Source organism: Pinus tabuliformis, chromosome 5_1 (genome assembly GCF_031772625.1).
Source record: "Pinus tabuliformis cultivar Carrire ecotype Pingquan chromosome 5_1, CPIR1, whole genome shotgun sequence".
Classification (NCBI taxonomy): Eukaryota; Viridiplantae; Streptophyta; class Pinopsida; order Pinales; family Pinaceae; genus Pinus; species Pinus tabuliformis.
In genome coordinates, this window is record NC_142305.1 from 369866391 (window position 1) to 369884460 (window position 18070).

The 18070-nt window shown below is 36.7% G+C and overlaps 1 protein-coding gene across 1 annotated transcript in view; it reads left to right on the plus strand.

Moving 5' to 3' along the window:
• Window positions 1–4706: 4706 nt before the first annotated feature.
• LOC149164990 (protein PELOTA 1-like) overlaps window positions 4707–18070 on the plus strand; it is a 138695-nt gene continuing 125331 nt past the window's right edge. Inside the window, exons 1-2 of the mRNA XM_089429674.1 lie at window positions 4707–5329; window positions 12033–12065. Coding sequence (XP_089285800.1) covers window positions 4707–5329; window positions 12033–12065 — 656 coding nt within the window. The remainder of the gene's footprint in view (window positions 5330–12032; window positions 12066–18070) is intronic.

Consider the following 18070-nt stretch of genomic DNA (forward strand, 5'->3'; position numbering starts at 1 on the left):
TTCTTGAAAATTAAAAGCTATTGTACCCAAGGATTGTAGCCATTGGACTCCTAGTACAACATCAACACCTCCCATTGGAATGGAAAGCATTAGGCTAGTCAATACATATTTTCCCATGGATAGCTTGATATTATGGCACTTTCCAAAGAAATTTATCATTCCTCCATTTTCAACCATCACTTGACACTCTGGTGCTGGATATAGGAAGCAATTCAATTCTTTTGCTACCTTACAATGAATAAAATTGTGGGTACTTCATAAATCAATCAACACTATTACCTTTTTATTCTTGATTTGTCCTTCTATCTTGATGGTTTGAGGAGTGGTAATTCCAGCCAATTCATTACAAGATATGGCCGGATTCATTTCATTTTTATCTAGGCTTTGTTCCTGGAGTATATCCTCTTCTTTTGACCTTTCTTTCTCCTTTTCTTCTTCCCCTTCACAATCTATGTAGAATACTTTCTTCTTAGGACACTTATAACCTTTCGTGTATTTGTTATCACAACTGTAACAAAGACCTTTTGTTCTTCCTTCTTCCAATTGTTGTGGTGTCAACCTTATAGGTTGTGGAAGACTAGGGGCAAGAACACTTCCATCTTTATAGTTGTGAGTGGTATGCTTCCTGGTTGCCACAATTTTGCTTTCCATTTTTCTTGCTAACCTGAATGCCTTCTCTAATGAATCAGGTTCCCAAAGGCGAACATCGTGTTGGATATTATCCTTTAAAGTCCCTATGAACACATTAGTCCTATGCTCCTCTGGAATATTTTTTACCCTTATGTTTAATTTTTGGAACTCCACAATGTGCTCCATTATTGAACCTTTTTGTTTGAGACTTATCAATTGGCTAGAAAAAGTGTTGCTTTTTGTATCCTCATAATGTGTTGTCAATTCTTCCATAAAAATTGCCCAAGTGATAATTTGTTTAGGAGAGAAAAGCCATTGATACAATACAAACTGATTTGGTTCCAAATATAAAGTTGGAATAAGTATCTTCTGTGTGTTTTGCACATTATTGAGATCGAAAAATTGCTCCATCTGTAATATCCATTTTGCGGGATCCTTGCCATCAAACTTCTTCATATTTATTTTTGGAATGTGGTGGGTATTTGATCCGACATTAGATTCTATGAAATCATGGTTAATATTTCTTTTGTTCACATCATGACTTTCCTTTACTACCCTTTCACCATTAGTAAGTATTTCTTGTAGAAAATTTATCAAATCTATCTTCAAATCTACCATACCTGTCTTCAAATCTATCTTCAAATCATCCATCTTAGCTTCCATGCCATTCATCTTAGCTTCCACGCCCTTTATCTTAGCTTCTGTTAGCTTTTGTGAGAGTGAAATTTGTTGTAGCATTTCTTCCTCTTCTTCATGAGTCATTCTAGAGCTTTCAGGTTGCTTACTAGGTGTTTGCATTTTCTTTCCTCGGGGCATCAGTTACCGATAATACTGCTCTACTATGCCCTTTGAATTCCTTCAAAATAATTTTTCAAATCGAGCTTAAGAAATTATTAAAAAAAATACACACCTTTTTTCACTTTGTAGGCACTCGATATTGAATATGATGTATCTATGTAATTTCAAATCTTCCAGTTCTGAAATTTAGACCTACAGTATCCCTCTATGTCCTCTTTACAATGCCACCAATCTGATCGAATTTAGATTCTCCAAGAAAGAGTTATGCACAATCTCCCAAGATGACCTGATTATATACCTTTTCAAAAGAGTGAACTTGTATGAAGTGCCACGTATCACTATTTTGAGCTTCAGGTCTAAAAATTATACACAGGAAACTACAGTCTGTCCTCTTTCTATAACATCTTACGAAATTGAAATCTGATGCTGAAAACAAAAGTTATGACAATTTTCCCACGGTCACTGTCTGGAATGTAATTAAGGAGTTTGCAAAAATACCAACTTCCTCAGATCATATCTCCACAAATATAGTGCGAAAAGCTCTGAAATTCAGACCTGAGGTTCAGTGCAATTTCGTCTCAAACGGGTTTTTTTTTCACTTCTGAAATGTCGTAGAAAAACGTTATAGTGAAAATGCCCCGATGACCTATTTGGAGCAGCGAAACCCTAGAATCCAAACCTCTGATACCAAATGCTATGAAACCAGATCACAAAAAGATATAAAATATAGATCAACGCCTTAGAATTTAGCCTCTTTGAGGGGGCAACCTCCTTTACATTACATAAATGAACAATTCTTTGATGATTCAAATGAAAAAACCTCCTTTCTATATATAGGAGTCTAAGGAGTCACAATATAACCCAACCGACCTAACAATAATAATATAAAGGCACAAAAATAACAATAGAGGGATTCTATGGGCACAGTAATAACAATATGGGGACAATAGGGGCACAAGAATATTAATAAGGGATACAACTACAATAGTAATGGGGCAATCACTAGTATTATAGGGACCTAACAGAATGTGCTCTCTGAAATGTTGGTATAAAGGGTGATGGTTTAAGGATGACCACCAACACTAGAACGCTTAGTGCAGTTCCCAGAACTCTTCCAAGTCTGGCATGAAGCTCAAGTATTCTGCTAGAGGAAGTGCTCTTGATGTTTTGAAGAGGGAAACCTTCAACCAATAAAGGGAGGTCTCAGCCCATATAAAAGGGAGAACCTCAACTTGAAAAGGGATGTCTCAAACCTATGATGGTTTAAGGATTACCAACAACTCTAGAATGCTTAATGAAATTCACAGAAATCTTTCAAAACTGGCAAGAATCTGAAGTATTCTGCTAGAGGAAGTGTCCCCAATTATTTGAAGAGGTATCACAGACTGAAGGCATGCTCAAGGGCATATTTGTCTCTAGATACAACTCTAAATCTGGTGTGGCAGGTTGTGTCTCTGGCTCGCTTGATGTGGCTTTGAAGCTTGTATATGACCATAATTTCCCCCCTGTCAAGCAAAAGGTGAGATGATGGAGAAAACTCAATTGTAAGACTGTTCAATACTCTAGAACAAGTTTTGACATATGACTAGAATATCTTCTTGTTTGTTGATGCCCATTGCCAAGAAGTGATCCATCCAAGATGAATCTTTGTTCTTACAGGAGGTTTTTTTCTGAGGCACCTATTTGAAGAATGACTGGTTTTATGACAGTGCTTACATGGATGAAGATCAAAATAGTGATATTTTAGATGGCCAACTCAGTCACAGTGTTGGCATTTCACAATCTGTTGTTGTGGAAGAGGGGCAGAAGCTGAATGTGAACTATCATGCAGGAATCCAACAGTCTGAAACTGAATGGGCTTTGAGTAGTCTGGAATGTGAAAGGAATCGTCCTTGCCATATCCAAGACCAGTTCTATGCTTGTTGTGGACAAGCTCTTCCCAAGGTCTGGTGACCGACTTGGGAAGTGTAGGTTGAATTTCTGCATCTGCATGTACAACTGCTCCTAAGAGGGGCTTAATGATATGATCAATTTGTTTCTTATGGGAGCCTGTTTAAATGTTCTGAATAGAAACAGGTTCAAAATGCTGACTCCACTTCTGAAATTCTTCTTGCTGAAGCTGAGATTCAAGTTCCAAAAATTCTACCTTTTCGTGGGTATGCTGTAGACATGTTTGAATGTCAACAAGAGTGGTTTTGTTGATTTCGACTATGTTTTCATTAGTGGACATGATTAGAGTTCCTAATAACTCCAATAATCCATGAATTTTTGTCATTATTCAAACAAATCAAGTCAATAAATGACCACAAATGTAATTGTAAAGGAAGATAACTAGAAATGCAATATTTTTCAAAATGTGCCTAATGATAGGAGGGAAATCCACTGAAGAGAAGGATAATCCCATTACTAATTGAAGACTCCTTAAAATAACCAACGCTCCATCAACTTCCAGCCAGAGAACATTCCACTATGATGTTACCATACTTTTAATGGGATTCTGTATACAAATGTTCAAGTGAATTTAGGTAAAGCAATAGCTTCACAGTTTACAGATACCAGGAGATTTGATGTCAAAGGCATGCATGCTGAAATATGAAGGGACTATGTGTTCTAGAATACGAAGAGACTCACACCAAACACGCAAAATTCAAGAGGCATAGTTAGTTATTACTTTGGACAAGGTTGACTAGAAACATTCAATCATGTACCAGCATTCAACACCACCTCTCACCAACAACAAGAAGAAGCTATTCCTAGTGTCCTCTTTTATACCAGCACACTGCATTGAAGGGACGCCATGCATTCCCTTTCACGAAACTAAGCTTACATACAGAATATTAAGCTAATGAATCACTTGGATGCAATGGGAAATCAGTTAGCTTACTCACCATCAATCTGTAACTCAAGGAAGCACAGGCCTAATTCCTTTTTTTCAAGAAATTGACAAAGAACAGTCTCGTTGTGGACACAAACCCCTTCAATAGAATGTACCACGACCAGTGCTCCATTTATGATTCACAGGGTTGATGTAACTCGGTAGAATTCTATAGAAATTTGAGCATGGTCACCATGGGAAGGGTACCACTAGAGCTTCAACTACGTGACTTTCATAATATTCTTGTGGCTTCAACCTCCATGAGTCCTATGGTTAGGCTCACTTGATGTAGGCCTGGTTATACAAGATTTTGAAGCAAACTCTCAAAGCCTCGAAGAATCAACGCAAATTTCAACGGCCTTATAACTATTTGGGAAGTATTACTCTAGATTATTCTCCCGAAATGGATCGAAGTGTGGGAGCTGTATTGAGGATTCATGGAAAAAATGTTGATGAGAATGAGCACATCAATATTGGAGCATTTCATACTCTTGAAATTGATGTGCAACGATCCTTTGTGTTAATAAAGGATGTTTGGGATTCCATGGCTTTGGACACCCTTAAGCAAGCTTGTGATCCTGGAGCAAGCGTTGATCTAGCAATGATCTTAATGCAAGAAGGTCTAGCAAACCTTCTTCTTGTTGAAAAAAATGTGACGACGACAAGAGCCAGGATAGAAACATCAATTTTGCACAGACGTGGTCCAACTATTGCTGGTTACGAGAAGGCTTTAAACAAATTTTTCGAGAATGTTTTGCAGGAAGTTTTGAGACATTGTGACTTCAGTATTTTTCGTTGTCTTGTAATTTCAAGTCCAGGTTTTACAAACGATCAATTCTATAGCCGTTTGTTTCTTGAGGCCAAAAGACGAGAATTAACATCCATTATAGAGAACAAGTCTCAGATTGTTCTTGCACATGCTTCTTTTGGATACAAGCGTAGTCTTGGAGAGGTTATTGATGCTCCTAATGTGATGTCCTTGATAAAAGACACCAAAGCAGCCCATGAGGTAAAAGAACTAAAAGATCCCTCTCTAATTTCAACCAAATTCTACCACCGTTTGTCCCAACAATGGAACTAGGAATAAGACATTCATGTTTTGCATAAAGAAACTAAATTTGGGAAGAAACATTGTACACAGTCTGTTGGGGCAATAGAAATGTCAGAGGAGTTACACTAGAGTTATTGACTGTCACACATATCAGGGATGGTAGGTTTGAGTAGGAAGGAGCGTTCTTTTTCAAAGGAAAGGAATCAACATAGCCTGAACCTTTTAGATTTAATCTTCAACATTGTAACGTTCAATTCAAAGGTCACCCCTACTGTCGCCGGAGTTGAGCACGATGAAAACAACCATGATGAATTCTCTGTTGTAATGTTTGAAATGGCCCATTATATTCAAACAACGGAGTATGGTAGTTATATATATTTAAAAACGTAGTTAAAAATTGCATCTGTTAAACAACGGGAGTGGGAGCAGAGGTATGGGAAACATGGTATATGCATGCAGCGTGGTAATACCACTCTAACAGTCGGGCCCTAGCATCAAGAGAATCATTCAAAGCGTATTAAAGTGGTTCATGAAATTCAAGGTATGGTATAATGTTCAACTCTCGACCAACTAATTCAAGAACAGAGATTTGACAGAGATGGCAGTCTAGAACAGAGGTATAGGACTGACATGTATAGAAAGGCCACAGAAAAACAAGCTCACATAAACAAGTGGATCACACTTGAGTAGGGCAGGAGATCGCTCGCTCTGATACCCTGTCAAACACACACATGGCAACAACAAAATATTATAGAGAAGATGGAGAGTACATCTATTATTTGACAATGATATACATTTTTAGTACATTCATGTGACCACTGGGTTCCACATCCCAAGGTCTCTTGGACTCTCATGATTGTTCACATTCTACACCAACCCATAGAGGATTAGGTGTCCAACAATTTTCATAAGATGAGTTTCGCGTCGCACGTTCCCTTCGTTTGGTGAGCTTGTCACATCGTTCGCATGCACCCTCAACTCATTGTTCAAGCGCTAAGATCATCGCTCGCCCATCATGCGCCCATGCCAACACCCGTTGACCCATCAGTTAAACACACTCGCCTGGAATGCCCAACTCGTGCGCCTAACATACTCCCCCACTCTAAATGATTATCGTCCTCGACAACACCATCATATGACATCGCAAAGTGTCGCTAGCTACAACATCCAAAGAAGCCCACACTACCTGCCTTTGCTCTACCATCACACAAACCATAAATGGTCATGTCTCCATAAATTGGAAAGTCTCCTCAATCCATGATCATTAACCACATCCGTTGCAATCTCCACATGTTGTCCCACCATGGAAGGTTGGTCCCTTCAAATCAAGCTACATTCTCACTGCAACATATCGTGTCGACTCCATCATGTATCGTCATCGTGTGAACTACTGCCATAATACTCCAACACAACTCAAGCATACCTCGGTACACTATTAGCACGCATGAATCAAACTTGTTGGGTAGCTAATCCAACTGTCACGTCCAAACCATGAGAATGAACCTCCTCATGCCATCAGCGGTCATTTCTCTCAGCCTCTTATCAAAACATCGACTCGATCAAGAATCCATCTCCATCTCCATCAAAATGTAAGTCATGCCCAGGTCCATGAAGTAAACTCCATATCGTCTGCAACATACTACCCATGATGTTTGGTGTCGATGTGTTGCATGAAATCAGCTGCATCTATCCCAACATCATCATCCATATGTGTAAAATCCATCTCCTCAAAATGAAGAGATCCTCTCATCAAACCGACTCTCAATGTGCCACACCCAGGTCCATGAAGCAATCTCCATCATATCTGTAATGTGCCTTCCCTCAAGTCTACCACAGAAACAAGTATACACCTGTCTCATCCTCCATGTGCTGCCCATGATCATAGACTAACCAGCTCCCATGTATCAAAAGTGGTTAAGTCTCGGCTCAACCCATGCCCAAGTGTTGCCACCAAGGCATCATCTTCACTGTAACTGTATCACTCCAAAGTGTCTCATATCGATCATCCACATCAAGGCACTCTCTCAAGCACACCCATACGTTTACTCAAAAGTATGCACCCCATACTGCATCAAAGTCCCTGACCTTAGCTCCTCCACACATCAAATCCTCTAAGTCCACCGTAATATAAAGTCCCTAAAAGTCACAACCTCATGTCATCATGAACTCCATGAGTCATCTCCAACCAACATCCTAGAAGGCATGCATGTCTTTGCCCAAAGATCCCTGCAAGATGCCTTAGGCTTTAGCTCTCCATGTAGTACGAATGCTCCATAGTCTACTCACAAATCCAACCAAGTCCATGGCCTTTTTGTACAAGAGTGCACAACATCTCCATCGGCTCATAAGTAAAACACCTCCATGTCACATCAGCAAATCCATCCGCATAACATCCCTACCTTGGCACTCCTTATTGGATGCCCATAAGTGACACCTCTAGAAGTGCTCCTGCATAATTTCCATGCATAAGACTGTGATGCTACATGTCTCCAACTCGATGTCCATGACTCAAGTTCCCCACGTTGTCCAACTAAGTAGACCCATCACAACAATCGATCATCCTCATCCAAGTCTGTAATCCGGTCTAGTGAACTCAGTCACCCAACCCGTATCATCATCACATGAGTCTCTTCCACCATAGCTCCCCCATTGAAGGTTTCACCAAGACTTCCTCTTGGTCTCGACCATGAGAATTCCACCCAAGTATCATCACACTAAAGTGTGTGCCGTTCTCCAATCCATCCATGAGTCATATCAGGCACTTAGCCAATTTCTCCACATGGCTAAATCATGACCCATTCCTTCCGCAATGATCATCACATTCCTCCCTTGTAACGGGTATTTGCACCTTCTACCATAAGGTCACAAACAACCCCAACAAGCTCTGGAATAGTGAATGGTCCTTGCCTCTCCATACAAGGCCTCATCGTAGACATCCATGGTAAGATCCTCCATCGCATCGGCAAACTGATTTTTCCCTTCCTTGCATATGGCCCATCTACCAAAAGCTCAAATGAAACACAAGTATCAGTAGTACTTACTTTATCACGGGGCGCCTCCATGTGAGTTTCCTCATCTCCCAATGTCTACAAACTTCACGATCTTGGTCCAACTTAAACAATTTCTAGTTCATCCTCCATCATTGTCATATCTACAACATCATCAAACATCACGGCTTCCTCTTCTTGGTCATCACAATCTGTAGTTGCAACCTGCTCCATTGCCCAACCAAGTCGAAGAAGTTCATTTTCAACATTCCTTTCCAAGACTTCAAGTTCATCTCGAATCCTTGGCTTCTCTTCTTTTATCTGCTTCAACCTGTATAAGGTCAGTAAGAGCTTCCCTTCGCATTCTTCCAAACCTGCAATGTCCTGTCATTCAGCTTGGTCCAAGCATGATGCTGCATCCCTCCTAAACCTGTCACGAAGTATTACACTTCCTTCGGTAAGTCTAGTTCGACTGAATCAACCTCTGATACCACCTGTCACAAAGTGCAGTGGGATCCATTTTTCTGAAAATCTGATTCTCTGAATCAAGGCTCTAATACCACCTGTCACGCCCTTACATTGACGGTACTCTTCCAACCGCACTATAGGAGGTGCGACACCACCGACCAGTTTATTTTTAACAATACTTGCGATCATGGACTATGCCTGCTTTCTATACTTAGTTTATTTTTCAACTTCCCTAAGTATGCTTTCATTAACACAACGGAAACTTTCTTACATCATTCATCATTATCTTTTAACATATATGCACAACGGATAATAAACTGGGAAGGGTAACTCCCTGAAATATGAATCTGCCCGATAATATCAATACTTCATAAAATATTCAGTTTTACAATCTTTGTAGGAAACCCCAAGTTTCCTTGGTACAATCTCTGTCAAATCGTGCAAGTCGGCTTGCACTGTTCGGACTACCCAAACCACCATTCGAAGTTACCAAGGATACTTCCGCCCATCTCACCTCGTTCATCGTTGCACTGTTCAACACCGTTTAGCCGTTCAGGCGAATGCCCTCGCGTGCCCTCACCCGTTCAGTCGTTCGGGCGGACGCCCTCGCACGCCCTTGCCGGTTCGGTCATTTGGCCCGGCGCCCTTGCACGCCCTTGCCCAAACACCTTAGAACGACTTCGCCCGTTCAGTCGTTCGACCCGGCACCCTCGCACACACTGGCCCGAACACCTTCGAATGACTTCGCGTGTTCGGTCGTTCAGGAAGATGCCCCCGCACACCCTCTCGTGAATGCCATCGAATGATCGTTCAGATAAATGCCCTCAAATGCCCCTGCCCATTTGGTCATTCGGCCTGACGCCCTCGCACACCCATGCCTGAATGCCTTTGCACGACCTGCGGCTCATTTGCTGTGGCTCTGTGCTACGGCCCAAGAGTTCGCCTACACTTCACCTAATTTTAGAGTCTCCAAGTAGCTCACCCTCCTAGCTTGCATAAACGCTTGGAAGCTTAGCTTGAATGATTTTTGCCACCATCCCAACACTTTACTTATATGGTAGTTGGCCCATCGTTTGGGGCATTGACTCACCAAGGCAACCGACCATTTCATCCAACTCGCCCCAAATTCGCGTTGGCCAATGGTGTGGGCACCCATGTGCGGGACCGCCCCCACATATAAACATTCCACCACCCAAAACTTAGTCATTTCCACAAGATGACTTTCGCATCACATGTTTCCTTCATTCGGTCAGCTCGTTGCACCGCTCGTATGCACCCTAAACATGTCGTTCAACTGCCTAGCTCGGCGCTCGCCCGTCATGCAGCTGTGCCAACTCCCGCTGACCCGTCGATTAAACGTGCCCGCCCGGCACGCCCGGCTCGTGGGCCTGACATTAGGGGTCAAGTCGACTAGGTCGACCGAGGTCAGGGCTAGAAATAACAAAACTGGGCATGTGAATGGATAGGGTCGACTGAACAACATTGTTACAATGGTATACTACCACGTGGTGTGTGTGTGTGTGTGTGTATGTATATATTAAATTTACCTAGGGTTAGGACTGTGCTCGAGTCAAGCACCTCATTGTACCAATGAAGGTGACCAACACGATTAGCTCAAAGGTTAGGGGTTGGGCTGAAAAATAACAAAAATGGTTGTGCGAATGGATAGGGTCGACTCCAACCAGCCTTTGAGTTGACTACTCCCACCTAGGCCACTAAGTCATTACCACATAGGAGGTGAACCGCATCGCTACAATGCTATACTCTCACGTGGTCCACTAAATCATTGTCATGTGGTATATATATATATATATATATATATATATATATATATATATATATATATATATATATATATATATATATATATATATATATATATTTCAAAATCTTGTATATTAATATTTTAAATTTTGACGGGGTCAGGACTGTTCCTGGGTCAATCAGTTGAATGTAACAGCAAAGGGGACCGACCCCGACTAGGTCGGAGGTTGGGGGTCAGGCCCACAAATAACAAAAATGAGCCCTAAGAGCTCACAATGCCCCCTGGACCACTCAGCAACTATCACACACAAGATGAAAGGGTTGTTAGAATGCTATACTGCCACGTGGTGTGTGTGTGTGTGTGTGTGTGTGTGTATATATATATATATATATATATATATATATATATATATATATATATATATATATCTGAAGGTCACGACTACACCCGAGTCAAGCAGGTTGATGTACCAACAAAGTAGACCAACCCCGACTAGGTTGGAGGTTGAGGGTTGGGCCCATAAATAAGAAGAATACACTTGTTGGGAGGACAGTCAACCCGTCGGATAGTCAACAATCGGTCACCTAGAGTAAAGCTCATGCAGTGGAGGAATGCCAACTATAGTTGAGTTTGACTCCCAACTTGTGTTGGAACTGTGAGTATTCTACAATTTCATAAGACCGTGCCAAATGAATGTGCATATTTAACATGTGGAGGTAATTTCAAACTTTTAGTCTATGTGTTCATTGTACATGATATTAACTAAACATACCTACAAGCTTACCATCTCCGACACAAGTCATCATTACTAAATAAAACTCCAACCCTCTCAACCAATAAATAGAATTAAAAAAATTAATTATTTACTTGTTTGTGTTGAAGTCTATGAAAAGATTATATAACTTTCAATTTGTGACATTTATAAAATAATTATTAAAATGAGATTTATCTAAAATAATTGTTCTAATATGATACTCAATCTAATATAACTTTAATGGTGACATTTATAAAATAATTGTACTAAGAATAATAATCAATCTCATGTAACAATCACAATAAATAATTTATTCTTTAATTATTTGTCTTTGATTGTGAGATTTATAAAATAATGGTATTAACAATAATATTGAATCTCATGTAATAATAACAATGAATAATTTATTTCATAACAATGAATAATTTATTTCTTTAATTATTTGTCTAGATTCAACTCTACGAAAACATGTTGTAAACTACCGATGTGTAACATTTATTAAATAATTATTATTTATAAAGTGAAATCATGCTGTAACGAACCATGTGTAACATTTATTAAATAATTATTATTTATAAAATAATTGTTAATGAAATAGTTATGTACTAATAATAACAGTGAATCGGATGTAATAATGACACTGCAAATTCCCAGTTCTCCAAAAATTCCTATTCCAATTTTATTATTAAAAAACTCCTCCCTCTTATATTCAATATCCCAAGCGACAATCCGAAAAGGCAACCCTCACATATACATATATATATATATATGCCCTTAGCAATCCCCACCTATAAAAAAACACAGTTAGCCTTCCTGTCTGACGATTATTTTAACTACGCCTCCAACGGCGTTACATTTTACATAGCTTATTCTAACTACGCCACTAATGGCCGTAGATTTTAAATCAATATCGATCCCTCAATGTCTCCAGATTCTGCTATGGTTCTTGATATTTCCTTCTCTCTACCACTCGGGAAGGTCTTCGGGGGGAGCGCACGTTTGCGTAAAAGATAAAATGTATAAGGAGGTCCAGCCTAATGAAAGGAAAGGAAAGGAATTTAACCATTTAATAATCAAAATCAATATTTATACAAACAAACGTTAAACCATCGTCATTATTGAACCATCGTCATTACTGAACAAGCGTTAAGCCATCGTCGTTAAGCGTTAAACCAATATTTTTATTTACATAATAAAAAAGTAATGAGCCAAAAACACCAACTTAAAAATCATATAAAGATGATTTAAAATCAAAATGAAAAAGTAGATGGAGACTGTTGATTCTTTGAAATCATTTAAAGAATCAAAACCGATAGTCATACAATAAACGTTAAACAGACACAAACAAATTTTGGCTATTATTTATTTATTTATTTCATTTTCAAACAATTTCATAGAAAACTTGCCGCTTCATTACGAAACTCCAATCACACAGAAACTTCTGTCTGTAGCCAACTAAATGAAGCAATGTGCCATAAAATAATTCGGTGTCATAATAAATTCATTAGGGTAGGCCGGCGAACATGATAATATTTCAGGTGATTCAGTTGTTTTTTCGTTATAGGCGCATAAATATTTAAATCTTTATCTCTCCAGTGACATTAGATTGTCCCAATTAATCTTCCAGTTTTGGAACAATATAATATAATGAGTTTATCGATGCCTTAATAATTCTCTGACAGAAGAGAGGTTTAAACTTTAATCTTCTTCATTCCGGATGCTGGTTATGTGGTTATGATAATCTCATAATTGTAATTCACAATATCAATATCGTGGAGCGATGAGCCCAATGGTGGGAGTTTCAGAGAGGGACGCAACTTGACTTCACCACGCGGCTCAGTTTAGTTCGACTTCCGGCGTAGCGATCAGATCCTTCATCAGGAAATGCTAAGCTTTGGCTGAGTCATAGCAATTAGCATGGGAAAATATTATTTCTTTTTCTCCATGTAAACTAGACATACAATTTCCTCTCAATGTATGTTTAAAGGACTAAAGTTCTTCAATGAAATTTGAAAATTATAAAAAACCTTCTTCAATGAAAAAAACTAAGAAAAGCCATTTATTACTGACTCTGAAAAATATATGGAACATCAATAAGATATGAATATTAACTTTAAAATTCCTTTCGAATGATAATAGGAAGGTTGAAAAAATAATTTTTTAATTTAATGTATTTTATATATATCAATATATCAAAATAATTTTGATATATATTAAAATTTATATACTAAGTATTTTTAATGTGTAAATACAGAATCATATATTAAGTAGAAATCCAACCCAATCTACGTACTTTCAATTTTTTTTTCAATTCTTATAACCTAAATTATATTTTTTGATGGTACGTGCAGAATTTGATTCCAATTATTGAGCTTTGATTCCACACATAACTGAAGGTTGATGAGACGACAATTATTTTCAAGCAAAGATTTTAAGAAGAAAAACAAGAGCTGAACACTTCAGGGACACTGATGCAAATGATGATAGTAATAATAAATTTATTGAAAATTAATTAACCAATTATGAATGTATTGAAAGTTAATTAACCAGTTATGAGTAGGAGAAATTCAGATCACATAAATTCCTTGTTTTAAGTTAAAATAATACTGGTTTTGATGGAAAATGTGCATTTTCTGATTGAAAATGATTATTGATTTTCTTTTGAGAGCGAAAATCCATGGAAAGACGCGTTTAAAACATTTAAATTACAGTTATTTTCCTCCCGTATATGTTTAAAACATCTAAATTACATTTAAATTACAGTTTTTTTCCTCCAGTATGTGTTTAAAACATCTAAATTACATTTTTACTGCCGAGATGTTAAAAGACTTTCTATTTTGCCAATAGAAAATTATTAATTGTTAGAATGAGAATCTCACTGACACAAAATGGAAGTCATTAAATTTCTTGAGCAATGCCAAGTCTGAAACTTGCAAGAAAAGTAAAGAAGTGAACATCTGTGTTTTATCGTTAGTGCAATATTTATTGTGTTTTGACTTGTTTTCAAATTCTCACACTTCATATCATGAAAAAAAAACTTTCAATTAATGACATTTACGTACAAGAGAAACCCTTTATGTCTGTCTCTTAATTAATTCCATGGTTATTGTGTTCAGAGGTGTCAAAAATGTTTTTCTTTGGTATTTTGAATATAAATGAAATATTTGCATCATTTTAAATTTGGGTTAGTTTTAGATTTTAAATTTGGGTTGGTTTTAGATTTAGATATTTGAAGAAAGTGATTTGTTAAAATACATAAAATATAATAATGTTAACACAATGTTAAAAGAAATGTTATATTTAATTTTCTCAGTAATGTTAATAGATGAATTGGTAAAATATATTAAAATTAGTTAAATTTAAATAAAATAAAATTAGTCGATATAAGTTGATAAAAAAATTAACTATTTAATCAATTTATTCATTTTATTTGTAATTCTTAGAAAAACACAATATTTTGAAGTAAATTTCATTCAATATTGTAATAAATTCAAAAGCATGATACATTTTAATGCAATGAAGTGAGAATAAAAATTAAACATAATTAAAAAAAAATAAGATATGTATTTATAATAATTTCATAATTAAAATAATTATATAAATTAATAAAAATAATTAAAATAGCCACTTAAATTATAACTAATTAAATTAATTATAAAATTAAAACAATTGAAATTAATAAAAAATTAAAATAGCCATCTTAAATAATAAAAATATTTGAAGTTTTAAAAATTAAAGATAACTACATCACCCCAAAAAATGGTATTTCATAAATTTAATATGTATATGCATGGTTTATTATTAAGGTTTTACTTATTAGAATTGTTAATACTAAGTTTAGAATATATGATTTAATAATAATAATAAATGTTATTAATACATTAATATAATTACTAATATTAATATGACATTATTACATTACTAATATTAATAGTACATTATTACTAGAGATTATTGCATTTATTTATAAATTTTCACATTAATAATATGTTAATTTAAACACTAATATATTATAATTATGATCAATCTTTCTGATCAATTTGGTCAAACATAGTGAACATGAAGATCATGTTTAACCATGATAATTGATAGGCATTATGTTTAACATGCTTACAATTAAGCATAGACACATATCTAGAGTCATCATGATGACATAGAGAAAGATATTTAACCTTTGTAGCCAATGTATAAATTGTCAACCATGGTCAATGTTAATCAACTATATGTTGACCATACTCAATGATAGTTAACATTGTTCACTCATAGTCATCCTTAGTCAAACATGGTCAACCATGGTTAATCATGGTCATCCATGGTCGATCATCGCATTGTGACAAATATCAACCATTGCCAATCATCTTTTATAAAATCAATTATGGTCAACCATGGTTAATGATGGTCGACCCTTGTCCAATGACGCATTGTGACAAAGATCATCTCAACATGAAATCAATCATTGTCTCAACCATGTTCTAACATCGCATTATGACAAAGATTGTCTCAATATGTTAATCATGGTCAACCATGTTTTATAAAATCAAACACGGTCATCCATGGTCAATCACGGTCAACCATGGTCAAACATCACATTGTCACAAAGAATGTCTTGATATGAAAATCAACCATGGTTAAGCATGGTCAACCATGGTCCAACATCACATTGTGACAAGGTTTGTCTCGATATGAAAATCAACCATGCTCAACCATTTTTATTTTAGTGTTTATAACATTTATCTTAAGGTTTATATACCTTGGGTTTATATTATTAGTCCCTTGGATTTGGTATTATTCCTTTGGGTTCATTATCCCTCGGGGTTTTAGTGTTAATCCCTTGGGTTTATAATATCAATCCCTTGGGTTTATTATTCCCTTTGGTTTATAATATCAATAATTGTCAGCCATGGTCAATCATAGCCAACGATGGTAAACCATATTTATTTTAGGGTTTATAATATTTACCTTAGCGTTTATATACCTTGGGTTTATAAATTTTTATCCCTTGGGTTTATTAATCTAAGGGTTCATATTCCTAGGGTTTAATATTATTCCCTTAGGTTTATAATCCCTTGGGTTTTTAGTATTAATCCCTGGGGTTTATAATATCAATTATGGTTAACCATGGTCAACCATGTTTTATAAATTCAATCATGGTCAATCGTGGTCAACCATGGTTAATCATGGTCATCCATGGTCGATTGTCGCATTGTGACAAAGATTGTCTCAATATGAAAATCAATCATTGCCTCAACCATGGTCTAATGTCACATTATGACATATTTTTTCAGTATGATAATCATGGTCATCCATGATCAATCATGGGAAATCACTGTCAACCTTGGTAAACCATGTTCAACCATTTCTTATAAAATAACACACGATCATCCATGGTCAATCATGATCAACCATGGTCAAACATCGCGTTGTAAAAAAGGTTGTCTTGATATGAAAATCAACCATGATTAAGCTTAGTCAATCATGGTCCAACATCGCATTTTGAAAAGGATTGTCTCAATATGAAAATCAACTATGGTCAACCATGGTCAATCATGTTTATTTTAGTGTTTATAATATTCATCTTAGGGTTTATATACCTTGGGTATATAATATTTGTTCCCTAGTTTTAATATTATTCCCTTAGGTTCATATGTTGGGTGTGGAGGCTAATTATCTTACTGATTGGTCAGAGGTTTTTGTTTCAGCCGTGTTGGATCTATGTTCCTAACGCGGCAGAAATGCCGCCCATTTATTTTTTGTAAGCGGGCTATAGGGGGGAGCAACAATGATTTTATGAGCCCCCCACCTTGGCGAGGGTTCGAAGGAAACACCCCCAAAGCTAAAAATAGATGAAAACTTTCCTTGTAAAATATTGTAATTTCATAGTCAATATGGGTCATTCATTAGGTGGATGATGTGATGGTAGAAGTTATGTTTATTTATTGGTTTTTTTCCATAGAAGGCAACCCTCGGTTTATATGAGGGAATTGTATTGAGGTTGTGCAATATTAATTTGAGCGAGAGTGAGAGAGGAGGCTATGTGAGAATGAAGAGGGAATTATAACAGATCTGTTGTAGGTTGTATCTCTTCATTTTGTTGGATAATATAAAAGGAAGGAATGGATATTTCTCCATGGTCATAGCCCAAATTGGGTGAACCATGTATATCTTTGTCTCTCTTGTTTTATGCATTTATGTATATGTGTTTCTGCAATATTTTATGTATTTCATTGTTCTGTTAATGAATTTCTAAGGATTGGTATCAGAGTCGAAGGTTTATTTGGCTAATAAACTCGCAGCAAAGAAGGGTTCCTGGTTCGAGTGGGAGCAATGGAAGAAGATGATATGTTTAACGGTCAAAACTACCAACTATGGAAGATGTAAATGGAAAATTATGTGTATCAGAAAGATATGTACCTACTATTGAGCAGAAAATCGAAGAAGCCAACAAGTATGATGGATGTAGAATGGGAGATTGTCGACAGAAAGGCACCACGGACAATACAGTTGTGTCTAGCAGTGTTGGTGGAATTCAACATTTCAAAGGAAACAACAATAAAAGGTTTAATGACAGCATTGGCCAAACTATATGAAAAACCCTCGACCTCAAATAAGGTACTTCTTATAAAGTGTCCATTTAATATGAAGATGTCAAAAGGTGTATCTGTTGCTGATCATTTATATGAATCTAACTTGGTTATGAGTCAGTTAAGTTATCTAGGGGTAAATTTTGATGATGAATTTAGGG